Source organism: Natator depressus, chromosome 24 (genome assembly GCF_965152275.1).
Source record: "Natator depressus isolate rNatDep1 chromosome 24, rNatDep2.hap1, whole genome shotgun sequence".
NCBI lineage: Eukaryota > Metazoa > Chordata > Testudines > Cheloniidae > Natator > Natator depressus.
The window spans coordinates 10,226,870-10,245,566 of NC_134257.1; the positions used below are offsets into that span (position 1 = coordinate 10,226,870).

General features: G+C 53.7%; 1 protein-coding gene across 1 annotated transcript in view; it reads left to right on the top strand.

Moving 5' to 3' along the window:
• Positions 1 to 8,854, top strand: part of KCNJ9 (potassium inwardly rectifying channel subfamily J member 9) — a 33,430-nt gene extending 24,576 nt beyond the window's left edge. The window contains exon 4 of the mRNA XM_074938250.1: positions 8,394 to 8,854. Within this exon, the coding sequence (XP_074794351.1) occupies positions 8,394 to 8,563 (170 nt within the window). The 3' untranslated portion in view covers positions 8,564 to 8,854. The remainder of the gene's footprint in view (positions 1 to 8,393) is intronic.
• Positions 8,855 to 18,697: the final 9,843 nt, after the last annotated feature.

Consider the following 18,697-nt stretch of genomic DNA (forward strand, 5'->3'; position numbering starts at 1 on the left):
CAGTCCCACAAGAGCTCACAATAGATAAGAGAAAGGGCAGGTGGGGAAACAATTCACCCAAGGCCAGGAATAGAAGCCAGCTCCCAGCCTAGAGTCCACTGACTTCAACAGAGCTGTTTGCCCCAGCTGAGGATCTGGACTTTTGGTCTGTGTACTGAAAAACAAAGAACATAACATAAGAACGGCCCTACTGGGTCAGACCAAAGGTCCATCTAGCCCAGTATCCTGCCTTCCGACAGTGGCCAGTGCCAGGTGCCCCGGGGGAATGAACAGAACAGGTAATCGTCAAGTGATCCATCCCCTGTTGCTCATTCCCAGCTTCTGGCAAACGGAGGCTAGGGACACCATCCCTGCCCATCCTGGCTAATAGCCATTGATGGACCTCTCCTCCATGAAAGGGACTTAAATCAAGGGGATGCTGGATTTCAAGAGCCAGGGTCAGCGTGAGGCAAAGGAGCAGACCATGCCTCGGAGACGTGTGTTTAGGGAACAGGTCTCTCATCGCAGTGGGACTCATTTTGTCAAAAATGGTCCCTAGTTATGGGCGCCTCCAGTTTGAGATACCCAGGGTCTGAATTCCAGTGATGCTGCACCCATGGAAACCAGTGCCATGGTGGGTACCCAAAAATGGATGCACCTCAAACCAGTGAGAAATTAACATCTTCCTGGTAAAATGGCCAGAGAAAAAAAGAGGAACTTCTCAGCTCCCTATTCTGCAAACCACTTAAGCCCATGCTTATATGTCTTACTCGGGGCCTGCATGGCTGAGGGCAGAGTTCCCAATAACACCACAGAGTGGAGCTTTTAACCTGAGCAAGAGAGATACGTGGCACTGACCTGTGGTAGCATCTGCCCTGTAGCTACAGGCACTCGGATGCTGAGAGTGCTTGTGAGAGAGCAGGGAGGCGGCAGAGATCTCACATCAGGCACTCCAGTCCTCAGTTCTGGGAGCCTGGCTTTTAACACTCCATGCCTGGAAGAGCGATTAGAAAGGGGATGAGACAGAGAGACGCCCTGGAAAAAGCTTCCAAATTCCACTTCCTCAGCATCCAGTAATGGAGTCACCGCGGGAACAGATCCGTTCTGTGTGTGCCAAGTGGGAAAAAAACCATCCAAAAATGGCGACTCTCTGGGTCCGTCTGGGTGAAGGACAGTAATCATTGTTCACGATGCCGTCCGTGTATTTAACCATCAGATCTGGGTTCCCCTGCATATGTACTGGCTAACCGCTTTGTTCATGAATATCTGTATGGTGGGGATAATGTTAGACCAGATATGGCACAATGTAGGATATAATTTGCCCTGTGCAGCATGCTAGGATAAATTCCTGCTTCTGCCCAAAGTCAATAACATGCATGATCCAAAACTGTGATTTCTCCAGACACGCCCTCCATTTCAGGAGCAGTCCCACTTTTTTTAGAAAACGCCACGCGTTGCAAAGTGGCCAATCATAAATGTATTTGGAGACAATTAGAAATAATCCATACAGCCACTGAGTGTTAAGGCCAGAAGAGGCCATTAGACCATCTGGTCTGACCTTCTGTATATCACAGGCCATATTTCACCCAGATTCCCCTGGGTTAGAGCCCTATAAACTGAGTTTATAAACTGTGTTTGGCTAAAGTGTCTCATCCAGAAAGGTGTCAGCATGACAACGTATCAAACAAAATAGGTTTGTGATGGAAACTAACAAAACAATTTTGGAGGGAAGTTTTCAGAGAAAAACTATGAAAAAATGTCACAAATCTTAGTGGGTTTTTTTCACATGCAGGAAAAATGTGGCATACATTTGTCCAAATTCCCCCCCCCCCCGCCCCCCAGCAATAGTTTACTAATGATCCCTGCATTTGTTTCCATTGCGGAGGGCCAGTCTGTCCCTCCCGCTGCCATTCTGCCATCGCACCTGACCCCCCACCTTTCACCTCGCGGGTAGTGAGCCCACAAGATGGGTTCCTGTCTCCTTTTCGGGCTGGGCCCAGCCAGGTTACATAGGTGGCCTGACTTGACTTCACCCCCTTCTTGCTTGTTCAAACTGCAATCTCCAACATGCGCTCGAACGTCTCACTGCTGAGTGTGAAAGCAGCTGGGATGAGAATCAGCACCCCCAAATCAGAGGTCATGGTCCCCTCCTGGAAGACAGTAGACTGCTCTCTCCAGGTGAGCAGGGAGCAGCTGCCCTTAGTGGAAGAGTTCAAGTATCTAGGGGTCTTGTTCACGAGTGATGACAAGCGTGAGCGTGAGATCAATTGGCAGATTGGGGCGGTGGTGGCGACGCGGGCGCTGTACCGATCCGTGGTGGTAACACGGGAGCTGAGGTCTTGGATGAAGCTCTCAGTTTACAGGTCACTCTGCGTCCCCATCCTCACCTATGGTCATGAACTTTGGGTAATGACTGAAAGGATGAGATTGCTGGTATAAGGAAATGAGGTTTCTCCGCCGGGTGGCTGGGCTTACTCTCCGAGATAGGGCGAGGAGTTCGGCTATTCGGGCGGGCCTTGGAATAGAACCGCTACTCCTCCAGATCAAGAGGAACCAGATGAGGTGGTTCGGGCACCGGATAAGGATGCCCCCTAGGAGGCTTCTGTTGGAACTCTACCGGGCATGTCCCTCTGGGCGGAGGCCCCAAGGCCAACCCAGGACACGCTGAGGGATTATATTTCCCGGCTGGCCTGGGAATGCTGGTGAATCTTCCCCAGGAGGAGCTGGAACATGCTGCGGAAGAAAAGGGGGTTTGGGCCTCCCTACTCTCCATGCTGCCGCCGCGACCCCCACCAGGGAAAGGGGCATAAAGGAAGAAGGAAGAAGAAGCAGATCCCAGCTTTAATTCTGATGATACGGCCACTGCACTGTGACACATCACGGGGCAGGGACTGCCTTTTGGTTCTGTGTGCATACAGATCCTCGCACACTGGTGGTCTGATCTGGATTGAGGCTTTTATACAAATTATCAGTAACAAAGGAAGGATTCTACTCCAGCAGCAGTTTGTCCACCAAAAGGATTATTAAAAGGCTGCTGACAAAGGCACAGGTGTTTAGGTGCCTACCCTCCATTGAGACCAATGGGAGTTAGGCACCTAAATATCTGTGAGTATTTGGACGGGCCTCCATACCATTAGCTTGTAAGCACTTTGGGGCAGGAGCTGTCTTTTTGGGCTGTGTTTTTACACCGCCATTTGTGGACATTTCAAAAATCATGAATGCATTTTCCTCCTCTTGGTTTTGGAACTGACCTGAACCAATTTGGCCTCTTTCAAATTTTCGACAGATTTTTAAAAATAAAATTCTTGGTTGTGGTTGTTGTTCCCCGAGTCGGTGCTTTTCACTGCAGGAACACTTTCTATTTGCAGAATCCAACGTTGTTTGAGTGGAGCAGGGTGGAAACCTCCTCCCAGGTGAGTAGACCAAATAGCGCAACGTGCTGATGAAAAAACAAAAAAAATAAATCAGCCCAGAAACTGAAAGTGGAACAAAAAATGAAAAATTGGAGGTGGGGCGGAGGGGAATGTCCATTGCAAATGCTGTGTCTTTGCTCTTTACACGATACTAAGAATCCAGACGACATGAACATAGCTGGCTTCCAAATAACCGTGTTTTTACGAGCTGTATATAAATCCACAAGGCCTAGCGTATGGATACACTGCTGCTCTGTTAGGTTTTAGTGGCTTCCGCAGTAGCAGCCAGGCAGGCTGCTCACTAGAGAATTCCCGGCCTCTGTAAAGAGACGCTACCCAACTGCTGTAGGCTACAGAAAACTTTCAGAATATGGCATTGTTCAGACCAAAAAAATAAAGTCAACCAGTTCCAGTTTTCACTCCAAATCCCTTCTTCCTCGAATGTTAGCCACTGCCTGGCCCTGCCACTAGATGTCACTGTACCAGAGGGAACGCTGGCACAAAGGGCACAGAGCAGGATTTCATTCTGCCTTGCCAGCCCCGGAATCGCGAGCTGAGCCTGCCCTCAGCCTTACACTAAACGAGGGGCCGTGTTCTCTGCCCGCTCGCTCCATCTGGGCTCTTCTGTGGCTTCAGACAAGAGTCGGCGCCTGCAGGGCCAGCCCCATGGGAACCCCAGAATTGGCACATGCTGGGAACATCCTGGGCTGCGAGGGAAGATTGGCCCTTAGGATTCTCCCGTCAGGTATCTGTTGTGCCCTGCTTGGGCCAGGAGCTCACTGACTCTCCAAAGCAAAGCTGGGTCAAAGCTGGCTAGGACCAGGCTGGGAGACCTGCAAGGAAAACTCAGGTGTTGCAGGAAGCTGATGACTCCAGAGGTGAAGATCTCTTCTCCTCCGTGATGACTGATGGCTCCAATTTGCCAGCTGCAGCGTGTGATGAGCTGTGTTTCAGGGAAAGGTGTGGGGGGCTCAGCTGGGGGTGCTGCATTGCAGGGAGGGGTGTGGGGGGCTCACTAGGTTGCACTGGTGAGGTGCTTGCTGCATCTCAAATAAAAGGGAAAGCACGGCCTGGGACCACTTGTCATTACTGATCCCATGGTATCTGTGGCTGGAGCACAGAGATTAGCCCTGGTCTCTGGACAAGTCAGACTAACCCCCTCCTTCCAGGTTCAGCTGCATGCAGAATTCTCCCTCAGGTCCTACTCTGCTGCAGGGGTGCCATGTGGCTGCTGAACTGCTGCCACGCTCTGTCCCAGAGGTGGCTGCAGTTCAGTGGTGGGTTCAGTTTGAATCTATAGCTAGGCTAGCAGGTGTTTTAGGAGAGACAGGTCACCGGCATTCCCACACACCCACTCAAGAACAGGGCTGAATACCCACCCAGCACCTCTACTCAGTCTAAGAGAGCCCCAGCTATCATGCGTCACATCTCCAAAGGGGTGTGGCCTGTTGGCATGTGGGCGTGGCCAGACCACAGACTCCTTGCACACTGGGGCTGCTGGAGGCATGATTCGAGCACCTGGCTATTTTTTGGCGATAGCAGTAGCATGTCCTGCTGAGCATGATACCACAGGGCACCGTGATACTCCGTGATACAGAGCATCCTCTGCCACTGCATCTCTCCTCTGCATCCCAGGGCAATGACAGGATATTGCAATGCTCCCAGCCCAGCTCTGCTAGCGGGCATGAGTGAGATCTGGGCGAGCAGAGGAATCTTTCCAGGGCAGCTCTGGTCTCAGGGGCTGTTTCCCCATCAGTGGGGAAGTGCCGTGTGCCAGTTAATTAATTAGCAAGCAAAATTACTCTCTAAATCTGGCAGCCGGTAAAGTTTCTTTGCCCTGCTTTCCTTGTGCCCTACCTCTCCCCGAGCTGCCCCCCTCCCTCCCCCAAAGGAAGGGTTGTGGCTTTGTTGTGATACCTATGTCACTTGCTGCTCTGGGCTGATGCTCCCACTGCAGGGAGCTGCCTGGTGGCTGGTGCCAGGGCCTGGATGGATACAGTCACCTGGGAGGTAAAGACGTTGGTTTCTAAAGAACGTAGGCACAAATGGAAAAATCCAAGGCACTGGGATGCTGGCCGTGGAACAACCGATGGGTTTGACTGGAACAGACTTTGGGCAGGCCTGAACATGACCCTGCTCCTTCAGACCCACCAGCATGGACCCCATGGGGATCAGCATGCCTGGGGAGGAAAACACAGTTCCCTCTAATTTAACACACACACATCCCGCCCTGTGATTCATAGATTTTAAGGCCAGAAAGGACCATTAGCAGCCTCTAGTCTGACCTCCTGCATGGCCCAGGCCAAAGACATTAGGGGTCTGATTTTCCCAAGCACTCGCCATGTTGGGTGCATGACTCTCCTGACACTCTAGCTCTGGATGCAGGTGCTGAGTCCTTGGGAATATGGGCTGAACTCACTGGAGCTGGCTATGTCGGTGCCCAGCGGTGCTCCCATCCCATCAATATTCCAGCAGTTTTTAAGCAACCATCAGCGAGCAATTGCAGAGAGCCAGTTCTGAACTGTTCGCTGAGCAACAGCTGACCCTACTCCGCCTTGAGTCATTGCAGAGAACTGACCCCGTGGCCTTCATCATAAAGAGTGCCGGAGCCTCTAACTCTTGAGCTAATGGAGCAACTCCATCAACTAGCACCAATGGTAGGCTGTTATCCTCTTATGTGGCCCAGAAGATGGGGGTATACATGACACACACTTAATTAGTGTCCCATATGAGTGCTGGAAATTGGATATTGGAAATGATATCACGTGACCTGAGTGTCCAGTCAAAATGAAACCGACACAGCCGGCACTTTGGGGATGGAACGTTTGTAACCGCTGTGCTGAAAGAGCAATGAACCAAGCGTGAGTGATGTGGGAGCCTTCAGGGAACAACCAATGAATTGTAGGAAATCAGGGACTGATCACAAATAATTTGCAAGCTGAGAAAGAGGAGAATTCTGCCAAATCAGTGATTCTCTAGGGATTATTCATAGAGCTCTGGCCGGAAGGGACCACTGAGATCTAGTCTGACCTCTTGCATAACCCCAGGCCAGAGAACCTCGCCCAGTGATTCCTGCATCCAGCCCATATCTGGTGGGTAAGCTAGAGCGTATCTTTTGGAAACGCATGCAGTGACTCCAGGTGATGGGGAATCCATGAACCCATGGTGAGCTGCTCCAGAGGTTAATTCCCCTCCCTGTTAAAAAAGCCTTTGCAGGCTAAATGTGTCTAGTTCAAGTAGCAAGTCTGCAGTGGCCAGATCTAAAAATACACACAATAAATAGCAAGCCCGGTTGTTTCCATGCTGGATTCTTTCCCACCTCAGCCTGGGTCTGGATTTTACTCTGCACGAACCAGATCTCCTGGGATGGCAAGGAACAGGGACCACATTCCTGAGCTCAGGCTGGTGCAGGCCACTCCAAATAAAGCCTCTGCACACAGAGTTGTCTCTGCTATTTGAAGGCAGGGAGGCCCCGTTCCAGAGAAGAGCAGGGTTTCGAGCCAGGCATTCAGTCTGCAGCAGCAAACAAGGGACTTAATTACAGCCCAGTCTGTGCAAGGCAGCCGGCTGCTGCTACGAGACAGCCCCGCAAACTCCCTGGCCACGAGTCAGCGTGTGGCTCTTACATCAGGGCAAAGTGGATGTGAAATGCGACAGTTTTGGTTCGTGCTGCTGTAAATGATGGTGCAAGGTGCCAGTCAGGCCAGGGAGGATCGAGCACAAGGATCAGGGCCATGGAGGATCGGGCCCAGGGAGCAGAGCAATGGAGGATCGGGCACAAGGATCAGGGCCATGGAAGCTTGGGCCCAGGGAACAGGGCAATGGCGGATCGAGCACAAGGCTCAGGGCCATGGAAGATCAGGTCCAGGAAGGAGGGCCATGGAGGATCAGGCCCAAGAAGCAGGGCCATGGAGGATTAGGCCCAGGGAGCAGGGTAAAGGAGAATCAGGCCCACTGAAATCCTTCTCCACTTTCCTCCACTATGTGACCCATGTGGGTTGGCCCCTTAACACAGATTTCTCTGCTGCCTAGGTCCTGACAGTCTCTGGGGATTCAGCTCTGTCTGTGGCATGGGGTGCTCAGGCCGGCCAGCCCCAGAGCCGATTGCTCCAGCTCTGCTCTGGCTATCTAGACCTTGCTGCGCCACGCCCTCCCGCTACTCACTTCTAAGCACTTCCACACATGGGAGTGAACATCAAGAGAATGGGCCCTGGTGGGCAGTTCCTGGAGCTTCCAGCCTCGCTGGAGGTGCCCTGGGAACAGTCGCTGTAGTGGCACTGTTTCTGATCCCAGCTGCGGCCACGACAGATGATAGATGTCAGTTTGTAGCTGTGACGTGAGATGGAGAGTCAGGACATCTGGGCTCTAGGCCAGGCTCTGAGCTGCTGAGTGACTTTGGGTAAGTCGTGTTTCTTCTCTGTGCCTCAGTTTCCCCCCCACAGGCACACACACACTCTGTGTCTGGCTGGTTTATTTCGATAGTGAGCTCTCTGGGGCAGGGTCGGTCTCTTCCTAGATGCACACACAGCACCCAGCACAGTGTGGCCCCAGTCTCAGTCAGGGCCACTAGGTGCTACCCTAATGCTACTAGTCAGAGCTCTTAGTCTCTTTTTTTTGTCTGTTTCAGTGATCGTCACACAGGGCCCAAGTGCTGTCGTTAAAGGACCCTGGGAATAAACATAATCCCAAGCGAGAAGAAGAGACCCTTTGAGTCCTCCCTTCCCCCACCCTAATGCTTTGTCCCCCACCCCGAAAGCCAAACATTATCCCTGACCTATTTTCCATCCATCCCTTGCAGCAGGAGGCCAGCTGGGGTAGGGGCTGGGAAGCTGTTATAATGTAATAAATAATTACAAAGCGCCAGGGATCAGTGGCAAATTTCCATCTCCCTGCAGACAGGGGGAAGGCAATGGAGGTGGGGGGGAAGAGGAGTACATCGAGGGCGGTGGGGGTTATAGAGGTTTTGAGCTTTGGTGATAGGACATTTTGTTTTTTCATTAGGCACCAGATGCTGGGAGATTTGTCCAGGTCAGTGTTTGAGTCCCATTTGCCCCAGCGAAGGCTCTGCCAGCATTCAGCCCGCCCATCCGGCGGAGCTTGGCCCAGGTGGCGTTTGGACTGCAAAGAAAAGCTACCCAGTTTTCCCCTTCGGCTTACAGAGGTGCTGTTAAGGCAGGCAGTGTGGCCTGCTGAGCTGCAGGAGACATGGGTTCTAGTCCCAGCTTCGCCCTTGGGTAAATCTTCATGACTCGGTTTCTCCATCTGCAAAACGGGTGACTAGATTGACCAGCTTAGAGATCAACGGATGAAAAGCAGCTGTAAAAAGCGCATGGTGATGATAATCGTAACAGCAGCAAGGGATAGCGCCTGGCCACCAGCAGAGACAGACGAGACTCAAGACCTGAGTTTACCCAGGCCAGGCCTGGCCAGCCCTGTGGGTATGGGGACGATCTGTGACAGAAGCTGTTATACTGGCAAATCCGTGCTTTTGCTGGCTCAGCTGGTTTCACTCAGGGAGGCTGGTTTAGGGCAACTGCACCCGTATTTCCCCTCAGTGGCCCAGCAAGGCCACCCACCCTCAGGAGGCCAGCTCCCCAGCCATTGCTTTTCTGGGTGCAGCCCTTCTGGCTGGGGTTCCTCCAGGCTGCACTGTTCCCTGCCCGGTGTTCAGGTTGCCCAAGGACAGCTGCTGGCTTTCTCTTTGGAGACGGCGAATGGGTGCAATTGCCTCTCTCCACCTCCCTGTTCAGTCCTATGACCTGGTGTCATTGCTACAGTTATAAGGTACCCCGCAGCATTTCCTAGACAAGTCTGCTGTATTCTCAAGGTGAAAGCGTTACGGAGAAAACACATGCAGAACAACTAAAGAACCTACACGCCTGCCAATCAGCTCACCAGGATTCCTCCCACCCGTCTCATGGATTCTGGCAGCAGGAGGCCTTCGGACACCCATCCCTTCTTGGTACAAGTTCATCGCCGCTTCAGCTCTGAATAACTGCTCCGTCTCATGGGGCCGCAGTAGGCCCCGTCCTTCCAACCCTTCCCAGAGGATTGGGGCCCTCTGTGGCCCTGGGATCCTGTACGTTTGCTGGATCAGGGAGAAGACCCTGAATCAGTTTAAAACCAGGCTGTTTATCCAAAAACCCTTTATCTGGCTGTTGGTCCCTGGAGAATCCAGTTTGAACTCGTATATGTGACCCAGCAGGGGTGGCTTCTCTGGAGATGTTACAGCCTGCCTGAATTCGCCTAATCACCCCCTGCTGATCTCCTGTTTACCCTTCCTAAGGAAACGATACATACAATGCCTCAATCACACAGAGACAATTGCATTTTTAATACAGTGGATCCCAAAGATACTAACCAAATTCAATAAGATTGAACTTATGTTCGTTCAGGAGGTTGCAGGAAGTTGTCAGTCTGTCACAGGCAGGGGAAGCTGTGAGCACTTTGCGGGTACAGTGTACAGTTATAGGTCCTCCGGCCTTAACCTGTGAGCTCCTGGAGGCAGAGGCTGTCTTTCTGGCATGTACGCATACAGCGTCTGGTGCCATGGCGCCCTGATCCTGCCTGGGGCCTGCAGGCAGCGCTGGAATACAGACAATAAATACTAATAACCATTCTGAGCCGTGCATGGATACTCTTTTTACAAAGGGCCCAAACTAACCCTCAGATTTAAACAGTGCAGTATTCGGGGGTGTTCCGAGCCCATTTGCTGAACTCCGTTTACTGGCAGCAGTGGTAGGCTGTTATCCTCTTACGTGGACCAGGTCACTGGAGGGCTCGACACGGACTTTCCCAGAGTGTTCCATTTGCACACCATCACAATTTGCAGATTCTGTGTCTCGAGCCTTTCTCCACAACCCTGCCATGGCTTCTTTCGGATGGAAGGATTCCAAAGCACGACAGGGATCACCAGGTAGATTCTGAGTGGAGTGTAAATCTGCAGTCACTTCCGTGGCACCCGTGGCCTGTGTCTGCATTGACACGGGGATCACTGAGATTAGACACTGGTCCCGTGTGCAGGGGTTGCACGATCATACTGGAAAAGGCAGGAAGGACCCTTTGGTGTGTTCTGCTGGGCCTTGTCCCACACCAGGGGGCTCCCACCCCTTCCCTGGGGGGGGACAGTCAGTTTAAATTCTCTCATCCTTCATTCCACCCCATCACTTCTAGATGCGCCCCTTCATGCCAAACTGATTCTTCTCCTTCTCTGGTGTTTACCACCTCAAATAGAGTCACCCGCCCCAGAAATGCAGCCACCTCTGGGGTGGAGGGTGGCTGCTGATAAAGGAGGTAAAACGAGGGGAAGCTGTGCTCCTTTCCACAGCAGGGATTGGGGCATTTACCTAACAAATTCAACAGGGTTTGAACTACTGGAGCTTCAGCCGCACAGCCCAGCCACTGGAAGTGAAGGTAGCAATAGTAGGCTGTTATATTCTTCTATGGAGCAGTAACTGGAGAGCGGGGAGGGGGAGGGAGGCTCGACTCACATTTTCCAAGCGGGTTCCGTTTACACACACTTTGCAGCTGGCTGGCTCTGGCTGGCACTGCGGGGCGCAGGCGGTGCAGAAGGAGGAGAGGTCAGCCAGGGACAGAACGTACTTTACAGCACACGCTTGGGAGCTGAAGAGCCAGGAGCTGGCAGAGAGCTGTGATGGAGCCGCAGTTTCACCGCCAAAAAAGAGGGGAAGTGAAAACATTTGAAATAAACCTAGCTGGGCGGCGGGGGGTGGTGAATGCAAACGGGGGGAATGCAGCAAAAGAGCTTTAGAGACATCGCCGCAGGGGTGGGCAGGAAAGCACATACCCACAATCCTTTGGTGCTTGAAGTCTGTGTCTCCTCAGGGGTGGCTAGTCCAAATAAAGAGCTGTGCTCAGAGCGGCCGCAAAATTACAGAAGGAAATGCACATGACAGTGGGGAGGTTGGGAACAGAGGGAGCAAGAAAGGGAAGTGACAGGGCGGCTGGGGGCAGGATGGGGCCAGGCCCTGCTCTGGGGCCACCCCAGTGACCTGCTGTGGGACCTTGGCCAAGTTCCTTCCCATCTCTGTTCCTCCCACCTGTCTTATCTATTTAGATCATGAGCACCTGGCTCTCGCTCTGTGTCCGTACAGCGCCTGGCGCCACAGGGCCCTAAACTCAGCTAGAAACTCTAGCTGTGACAGGCGTAAGAAAATTAGCAGCGTTAAAGTGGCTCCCCTTCCACTGCACTTGAAACAAACATCTGCACAAGATTACTTCCCGCTGCTTAGCGCTCCAGGGCTGTCCAGCCGAGGATCTCAAAGCACAGCTTCATTTTAGAGACAGGGAAACTGCAGCAAAGAGAGAAGGTGACTTACCCAAGAGCCTACAGAAGGCCAGTGGTGGAGGTGGGCAGAGAACCCCGGAGTCCTGAGAGGTGCGCGATCACCTGCCGCATTTGAGAATGTTTAACTCTTTCCTCTCTGTGCTGTTTACAGTAGCTTCCTGGGAGCCTCACCCTGAAATCTGTTTCCTTCACAGATATTTTTCCAATGCAAACAGTGGTTTGTTATTGTAGGGCTCTCATGTACACGGGCACCATGCACTGTACTGTTGACAAAGGGCTACCCTGGAGAGTTAGCTGTGTGCACTCCTTTGTCGTTGTTGGACTTAAGCACAAGTTATACACACTGGTTTGTTATTGTAGGGTCAATAAAATAACACTCTCTGCCATTTGATTGTAGGGCTGCTAGGGGGCAGTGGGCTGAGACCCTGGGATACTTTAATACTCGCTTATAGAAATGAAAAGATTCATTGGAACCCTGCAAGGAACAAAGGCCCGTGTGCGCTGGAGCTGTTACTTGCAGTGTTCCAAAAAGTCCCTTGAGTTCCATAGGCAAGTATTACAGTATTATTGGAGGGTCACGAGTGAGATGAAGACCCTGGGATCTTAGTGTAGGGTTAGTCAGCTGAGCTGAGGTGAACAGTTTGGCTCAGGAAAAAAAAAAAGCTAAAATGTTGGGTGGGGTTTTATTAATGTAAAAAATTAGCTGGATGGTGCCATCGGGAGGGGGACACATAGGTCACACGTGAGGCTAATGCCAATTAGAGTCTGAAATGTCCAGCAGTATCAGGCAGAAGCAGGCTGGTGAGAGGGGCTTTGTGTTATTATTTATTAGTAGCACCCAGGAGCCCCAGCCAAGGACCAGGGCCCCGCTGTGCTGGTCAGAAAGGCAGGCCCTGCTCCTAAGAGCTCACTTGCTCCGCTCTTTTCGTTCCCCTCAATGCCTGACTCACTCCCTGCAACAAAGGCTTTCATTCTCTGTGGTCCGGCTGCACCCCAGCTCTGGCTCTCGGAGGGGAGTTGCCCTCTAGGGCCCGTGTCCAGTCAGACAGAGAAAGCAGACGCAGCAAAGCCCACTCCAATCCTAAAACTTCTGGCCACGAGTCCCGTCCCCCCACACCACGATCCCAGGAGCCATGGTGCTCTGGCTCCAAAATCAATGCAATTGGGCCATGCTGCAGCTAACATCCCAGGGGCAGCGGAGGAATCCTGCCCTCAGCAGCTCCTGGCACCTTCCTGCCTGCAGGGAGACTGGAACGGCCCCATGGCACTGAGCTGGGGCAGGAGCACAGGACACACCGGCCACGTCCCCAGCAGCAATAGGCTTAGGGGCCGAGCTTGCAATGGGTTAACCCTTTGGCTGCTGATACGTACACATCGCACCCACCAGCGCTAGTTCAGAGCAGCCCTGTTGCGCCAGGGGCAAGTGAATGGGACTGGAAGGCTCATAGAGCGAGTGCGACCATCTGCGCTCTGATCGCTGGGGCATTTGGAGACGCGTGTGGGCCCAGCGCTCCAGGCACCTCGTGCCGTCACTTACTCCAGGGCATGTGGGAGGCGGAACTGGAACGGGAGAAAGAGGAGAGGCCCGGTTGGGTGGGAGCCCAGGCGTACAAGCTGGTGGCCAGGCTGCTCCATGAAGCTCTCCTCCCTCCAGCGCTGCCTCCCTGCCCACGCCTTGGGGACAGTGTCACGCAGCAGGGCAGCGTTCTGCATGCAGCTTGCGCTGGTAAGCGGCTGCCTAAGGTGCAGAGGAGTCAGGCGCAGATTGCGGACGAGACAAGAAGCCCTCTACGCCCCTCGCTGCACTTGCAGCCATGCCTGGGGCGAAACACAGCCCAGCAACAAGACAGCTGATGGCAGGAAGCAGAAAACCATCCAAGGCCCGGCTGAATCATAGAATCATAGACTATCAGGGTTGGAAGGGACCTCAGGAGGTCATCTAGTCCAACCCCCTGCTCAAAGCAGGACCAATCCCCAATCAAATCATCCCAGCCAGGGCTTTGTCAAGCTTGACCTTAAAAACTTCTAAGGAAGGAGATTCTACCACCTCCCTAGGTAACGCATTCCAGTGCTTCACCACCCCCCTAGTGAAAAGGTTTTTCCTAATATCCAACCTAAACCTCCCCCACTGCAACTTGAGACCATTACTCCTTGTCCTGTCATCTGCTACCACTGAGAACAGTCTAGATCCATCCTCTTTGGAACCACCTCTCAGGTAGTTGAAAGCAGCTATCAAATCCCCCCTCTTTCTTCTCTTCTGCAGACTAAACAATCCCAGTTCCCTCAGCCTCTCCTCATAAGTCATGTGTTCCAGACCCCTAATCATTTTTGTTGCCCTTCGCTGGACTCTCTCCAATTTATCCACATCCTTCTTGTAGTGTGGGGCCCAAAACTGGACACAGTACTCCAGATGAGGCCTCACCAATGTCGAATAGAAGGGAACGATCACGTCCCTCGATCTGCTCGCTATGCCCCTACTTATACATCCCAAAATGCCATTGGCCTTCTTGGCAACAAGGGCACACTGCTGACTCATATCCAGCTTCTCGTCCACTGTAACCCCTAGGTCCTTTTCCGCAGAACTGCTGCCTAGCCATTCGGTCCCTAGTCTGTAGCTGTGCATTGGGTTCTGCCGTCCTAAGTGCAGGACCCTGCACTTATCCTTATTGAACCTCATCAGGTTTCTTTTGGCCCAATCCTCCAATTTGTCTAGGTCCCTCTGTATCCTATCTCTGCCCTCCAACGTATCTACCACTCCTCCCAGTTTAGTATCATCCGCAAATTTGCTGAGAGTGCAATCCACACCATCCTCCAGATCATTAATGAAGATATTGAACAAAACCGGCCCCAGGACCGACCCCTGGGGCACTCCACTTGACACCGGCTGCCAACTAGACATGGAGCCATTGATCACTACCCGTTGAGCCCGACAATCTAGCCAACTTTCTACCCACCTTATAGTACATTCATCCAGCCCATACTTCTTTAACTTGCTGACAAGAATACTGTGGGAGACCGTGTCAAAAGCTTTGCTAAAGTCAAGAAACAATACATCCACTGCTTTCCCTTCATCCACAGAATCAGTAATCTCATCATAGAAGGCGATTAGATTAGTCAGGCATGACCTTCCCTTGGTGAATCCATGCTGACTGTTCCTGATCACTTTACTCTCGTGTAAGTGCTTCAGGATTGATTCCTTGAGGACCTGCTCCATGATTTTTCCGGCAGGGGGAATTTAAAGGAGGCAGGATGGAGTTGCCAGTGGTGGGGTAGGGCCAGATCATGAGGCTCTTTGAAAAAAGTCCCCTGGGATCCTAGGGTGAATCAGGACCACGTCACAGCCAAAAGGCAAAACCCGGAGCAGCACGGCCCCCGCCGGCAGCAGCGGGGGCATTGGAGCCATCCTTGAGTCCAAGGGGAGAAGGCCCTATGTCCTGCTCCCTGCAGCACGGCCCTCCTGAACACCACACTGGCCAGCACTAACTGCCAGGGGAGAGCGTCCCCTGCTGAGCCCCGCTTCCTGCAGCACAGAGCCCCTGACCACCACGCTGGGGCAGGGGGGTCAGCACAGACTGGGGGGGAATGCTCCCTTCCCTGCAGCACAGCGCCCCCTAGCACCGTGCTGGGGCAGGGGGGAATCAGTACAGACTTTGGGGGAATGCCCCCACCCCTGCAGCACAGCACCCCCTAGCACCATGCTGGGGCAGTGGGGTCAGCACCGACTAGTGAGGGAATGCCCCAGCCCCAGCAGCACAGCGCCCCCTAGGAGCCAATGCCCCCCTGTGGTGCTAAGGGTTTGACTTGTAACAACAGCCGGGGCCACCTACCCACCCAGCAGGGTGAATATCACATTGTCACAATCCCTTTCATTTGCATCCCCCGGAGGTGGGCTGTGGAATTACTCTTTGCGGCGATGCAAAGAAAAACAAAGTAGATGACAGGCTCCGCTCCCCTGCCGGTGGTTTCCGGCTCAGCTGGTGCTGCGGTTTGCATGGCGTGATCACCCCTGGGACAGCCGGACCGGTTCAAAGGCAGCAAGGGACGCTGAAATCATCCATCCAGAGCAGTGGTTCTCAAACTTTTTTTTTCCCGCGGACCACTTGAAAATTGCTGAGGGTCTCGGCCAACCCCTTAATGATCTTTCCAAATGTTGTTTGTACTGTTAGCTAGCTATCGTAAAGTGCTTTGGGTAAAAGCGTTATATCAAAACAAAACCCCGCAATAACTAATGTTTTTTTGTTCTACAAATAAACGCACACAACTCATATTTTAATACCAGTAGTCTTACCTTTCTAATGCAATGGATGTGCCCTCTCTCCCCCGCTGCAGCAGCCCCCGAGCTGGGGTGGGAAGGAGGGGGGTCTTTCCCTCTCTCCCCTGCTGCGGCAGCCCCCGAGCTGGGGTGGGAAGGAGGGCCGTCTCTCCCTGGCAGCCGCAGCCCTGGAGCTGGAGAAAGCCCTGCAGCTGGAGAAAGCCCTGCGTGGCTCCACTAATTAGGTGGGTGGCCCTTCATTCTTTTGTGTGCGGCCACCCAGGCACGCACCTGAGAGGGAACTATCCGCGGATCACCTGAAAGGGCTCACGGACCACTGGTGGTCTGCGGACCACAGTTTGAGAACCTGTGATCTAGAGGCACCTATCATCACATGGGCTGAGCGCCTCTCTCTCAGGCACCCATTCACTCTCCAGCCATCCCTCTGAGTTAGTTATTCCCATGTACAGATGGGGAAACTGAGGCAGAAATCACAGCCCCTGCCTGAGGTTGCCCAGAAAGTCTCTGGCAGAGGTGGGAGCTGAAGCCCAGCCATACTGGCTCCTGGTTCAGGGCACTGGTGGCAAAGCTAACCTTCCTCGAAGAGGGACTCCAGGCCCTGTGCTGTTGGCACATAGGGACCACTCACTCCCCAAGGCTGAGAATTGCCACCAGCAGCCCTGCCCACCTCACCAACCCTGCTACAGGGGCCATGGCAGGGCAGGATGGGACTAGGGGTTGGGCTGCAGCCCTCTGTGCTAGAGGGATTCGTGGCTGCACTGCCCAGATCTGTGAGAGGAAGGGACGTACCCAGGGCCCTATAGCAAGGCAGTGACGGAGACAGGCCTAGAAGCCCAAGGCATGGTGACTCCTAGCCCAGGGCGCTGGCCCACTGCCACCCCTCTCTCTGCTGCCTCTCCAGTGTGGACAGCAAAGCCGGGCGGGGCAGGGAATAACGAGGAGGAAACTGACCAATGATTCAAATGCACCAAGGCCCAGGCTTGAAAATCCAGCTTTAATGGAGCAGCATGAGGTGCGTCATTGCCTGCAGAAAAGCGCACACAGAACAGCAGAATCCTGGCTGCACCCTGACCTCCCCCCATCCCTGCCTGGAACAATCACCCCCTCCCCGCCGGGCTTCCCCCAAGCTGGCCTTGGGAGGCCCAGCTCTGTGGGCACCAGTTCCCGTCCCGTCCTCTCCTGCCTGCCCAACCTTTAACCCTGCATCCAAATCTATCCATACCCTGGTAGGCGTCCGGCTCTACGCCACCTGCCACTGCTGGGCCCAAGTCGCAGGGGGTCCTCTCTGCATCCCCCACTGCTGACCAACATTGCCGGTACACTGGGTGAAAGCACAGAGCTGAGACAGAGCTAGCCACCATATTCAGCTCCTCTTCCTCCTCTGGGGCAGGATCAGCCCCTTGGGTGCATCCCCCAGGCCCTGGGGAGACCCCCTCCACTTTCTGGGGACACATCTCCCCCTACCTTTGTCTTTCTCCATGCCCCTGCCCCTGCCCCACCCGGTGCACACAAATCCTGCTGCCCCACCCGCCCTTCTTGACATTAGGCCTTTCAAGGGTGGGCAGGTTTGGCCCTTCCAACCCCCATCTATTCTCCAGCCCCCTGACCATTCCCATTCTCTTTGCCGAGTGCCCTGCAGGGGGTGACTCCAGCTTCTCGGGGCCAGGGCAGCTCAGAGCTCAATGAGATGAGCTAGAAGCAGAGAGCTTCCAGGATCAGAAGTGGGGGCCTGGGGTGCTGCTGGCAGCTCCAAAGATGCCATGGCCTCTTCCAGCAGATGAGGGGCTAATGATCCCAGAGGGTGGCATGATCCCCATGGCTAGCAGGAAAGGAATTACAGGGGGACCCTCCCCAGGCTGGTGCGAGTCCCCTCTGCAGTCACACCTTGGGCAAGTTCCAACCCTCCTACTCCCCCACCAGAGAAACACACAAGAGCTCCCTCCACAGCATGCCTAGGTCAGAGGTGCAAGGAGGCCCAGCTGTGTAGCTCAGGCTCCATGCCCCTTATCATCCCCCCTTGGAGCTGCTGGCTAGTGCCCCTGCAGTGAGCCCCCACCGGCTTCCAGGAGCGAGGGGGAGGACAGCTATAACGGATTCGTGCGGCATTCAAGGGGAAATAACCCCACCCGCTCCAGGCAAAAGAATAAAATAAACTAAAATCCCCCCCAAATCCAAAGTAGAAATAAAAAGCCTAAAAAGAACTGCCCCCACCCTGCCCAAGCCTGGCTGCCCACTCCCTAGCGCACCAGAGGGAGCTGGCGTGGGGAGGGACCCCAGAAAGAGGGAGCCAGCTCTCTCCTCAGTGACAGCACCTGGTATCCCAAAGGCAGAGACCGGGAGCCAGGGCTCAGTGAGCCCCATTGGCATCTCCCCACCCACCCGCCCCTGCTGCGACAGGGTCATTCGCTGATTAGAAAACAGAGTTACAAAGTAGATTGCACAAGGTCAAGGCAGAGTGGGTTTGACCAGCGTCCTGGGAACAGACAGGTCAGGGGCTTAGGGATACGATTCGCTATGGCATGCGCAGCAGCGAGCTCTGCTTCACAAGGGAGCAATTCAGTGCAAGCCCAGGGCTCCCACTCGGAGCAGGTTCCGCCTGACGGTAGAAGAGTCCTGTCAGCTCCAAAGTGATCCTGAAGATCTAGGCAGGTGGAGTTCCCAGGGGTCTACGTGCCACTGGGCTGAAATGAGATTTGGAGATCTAAATCCTATCCAAGTCTAAAT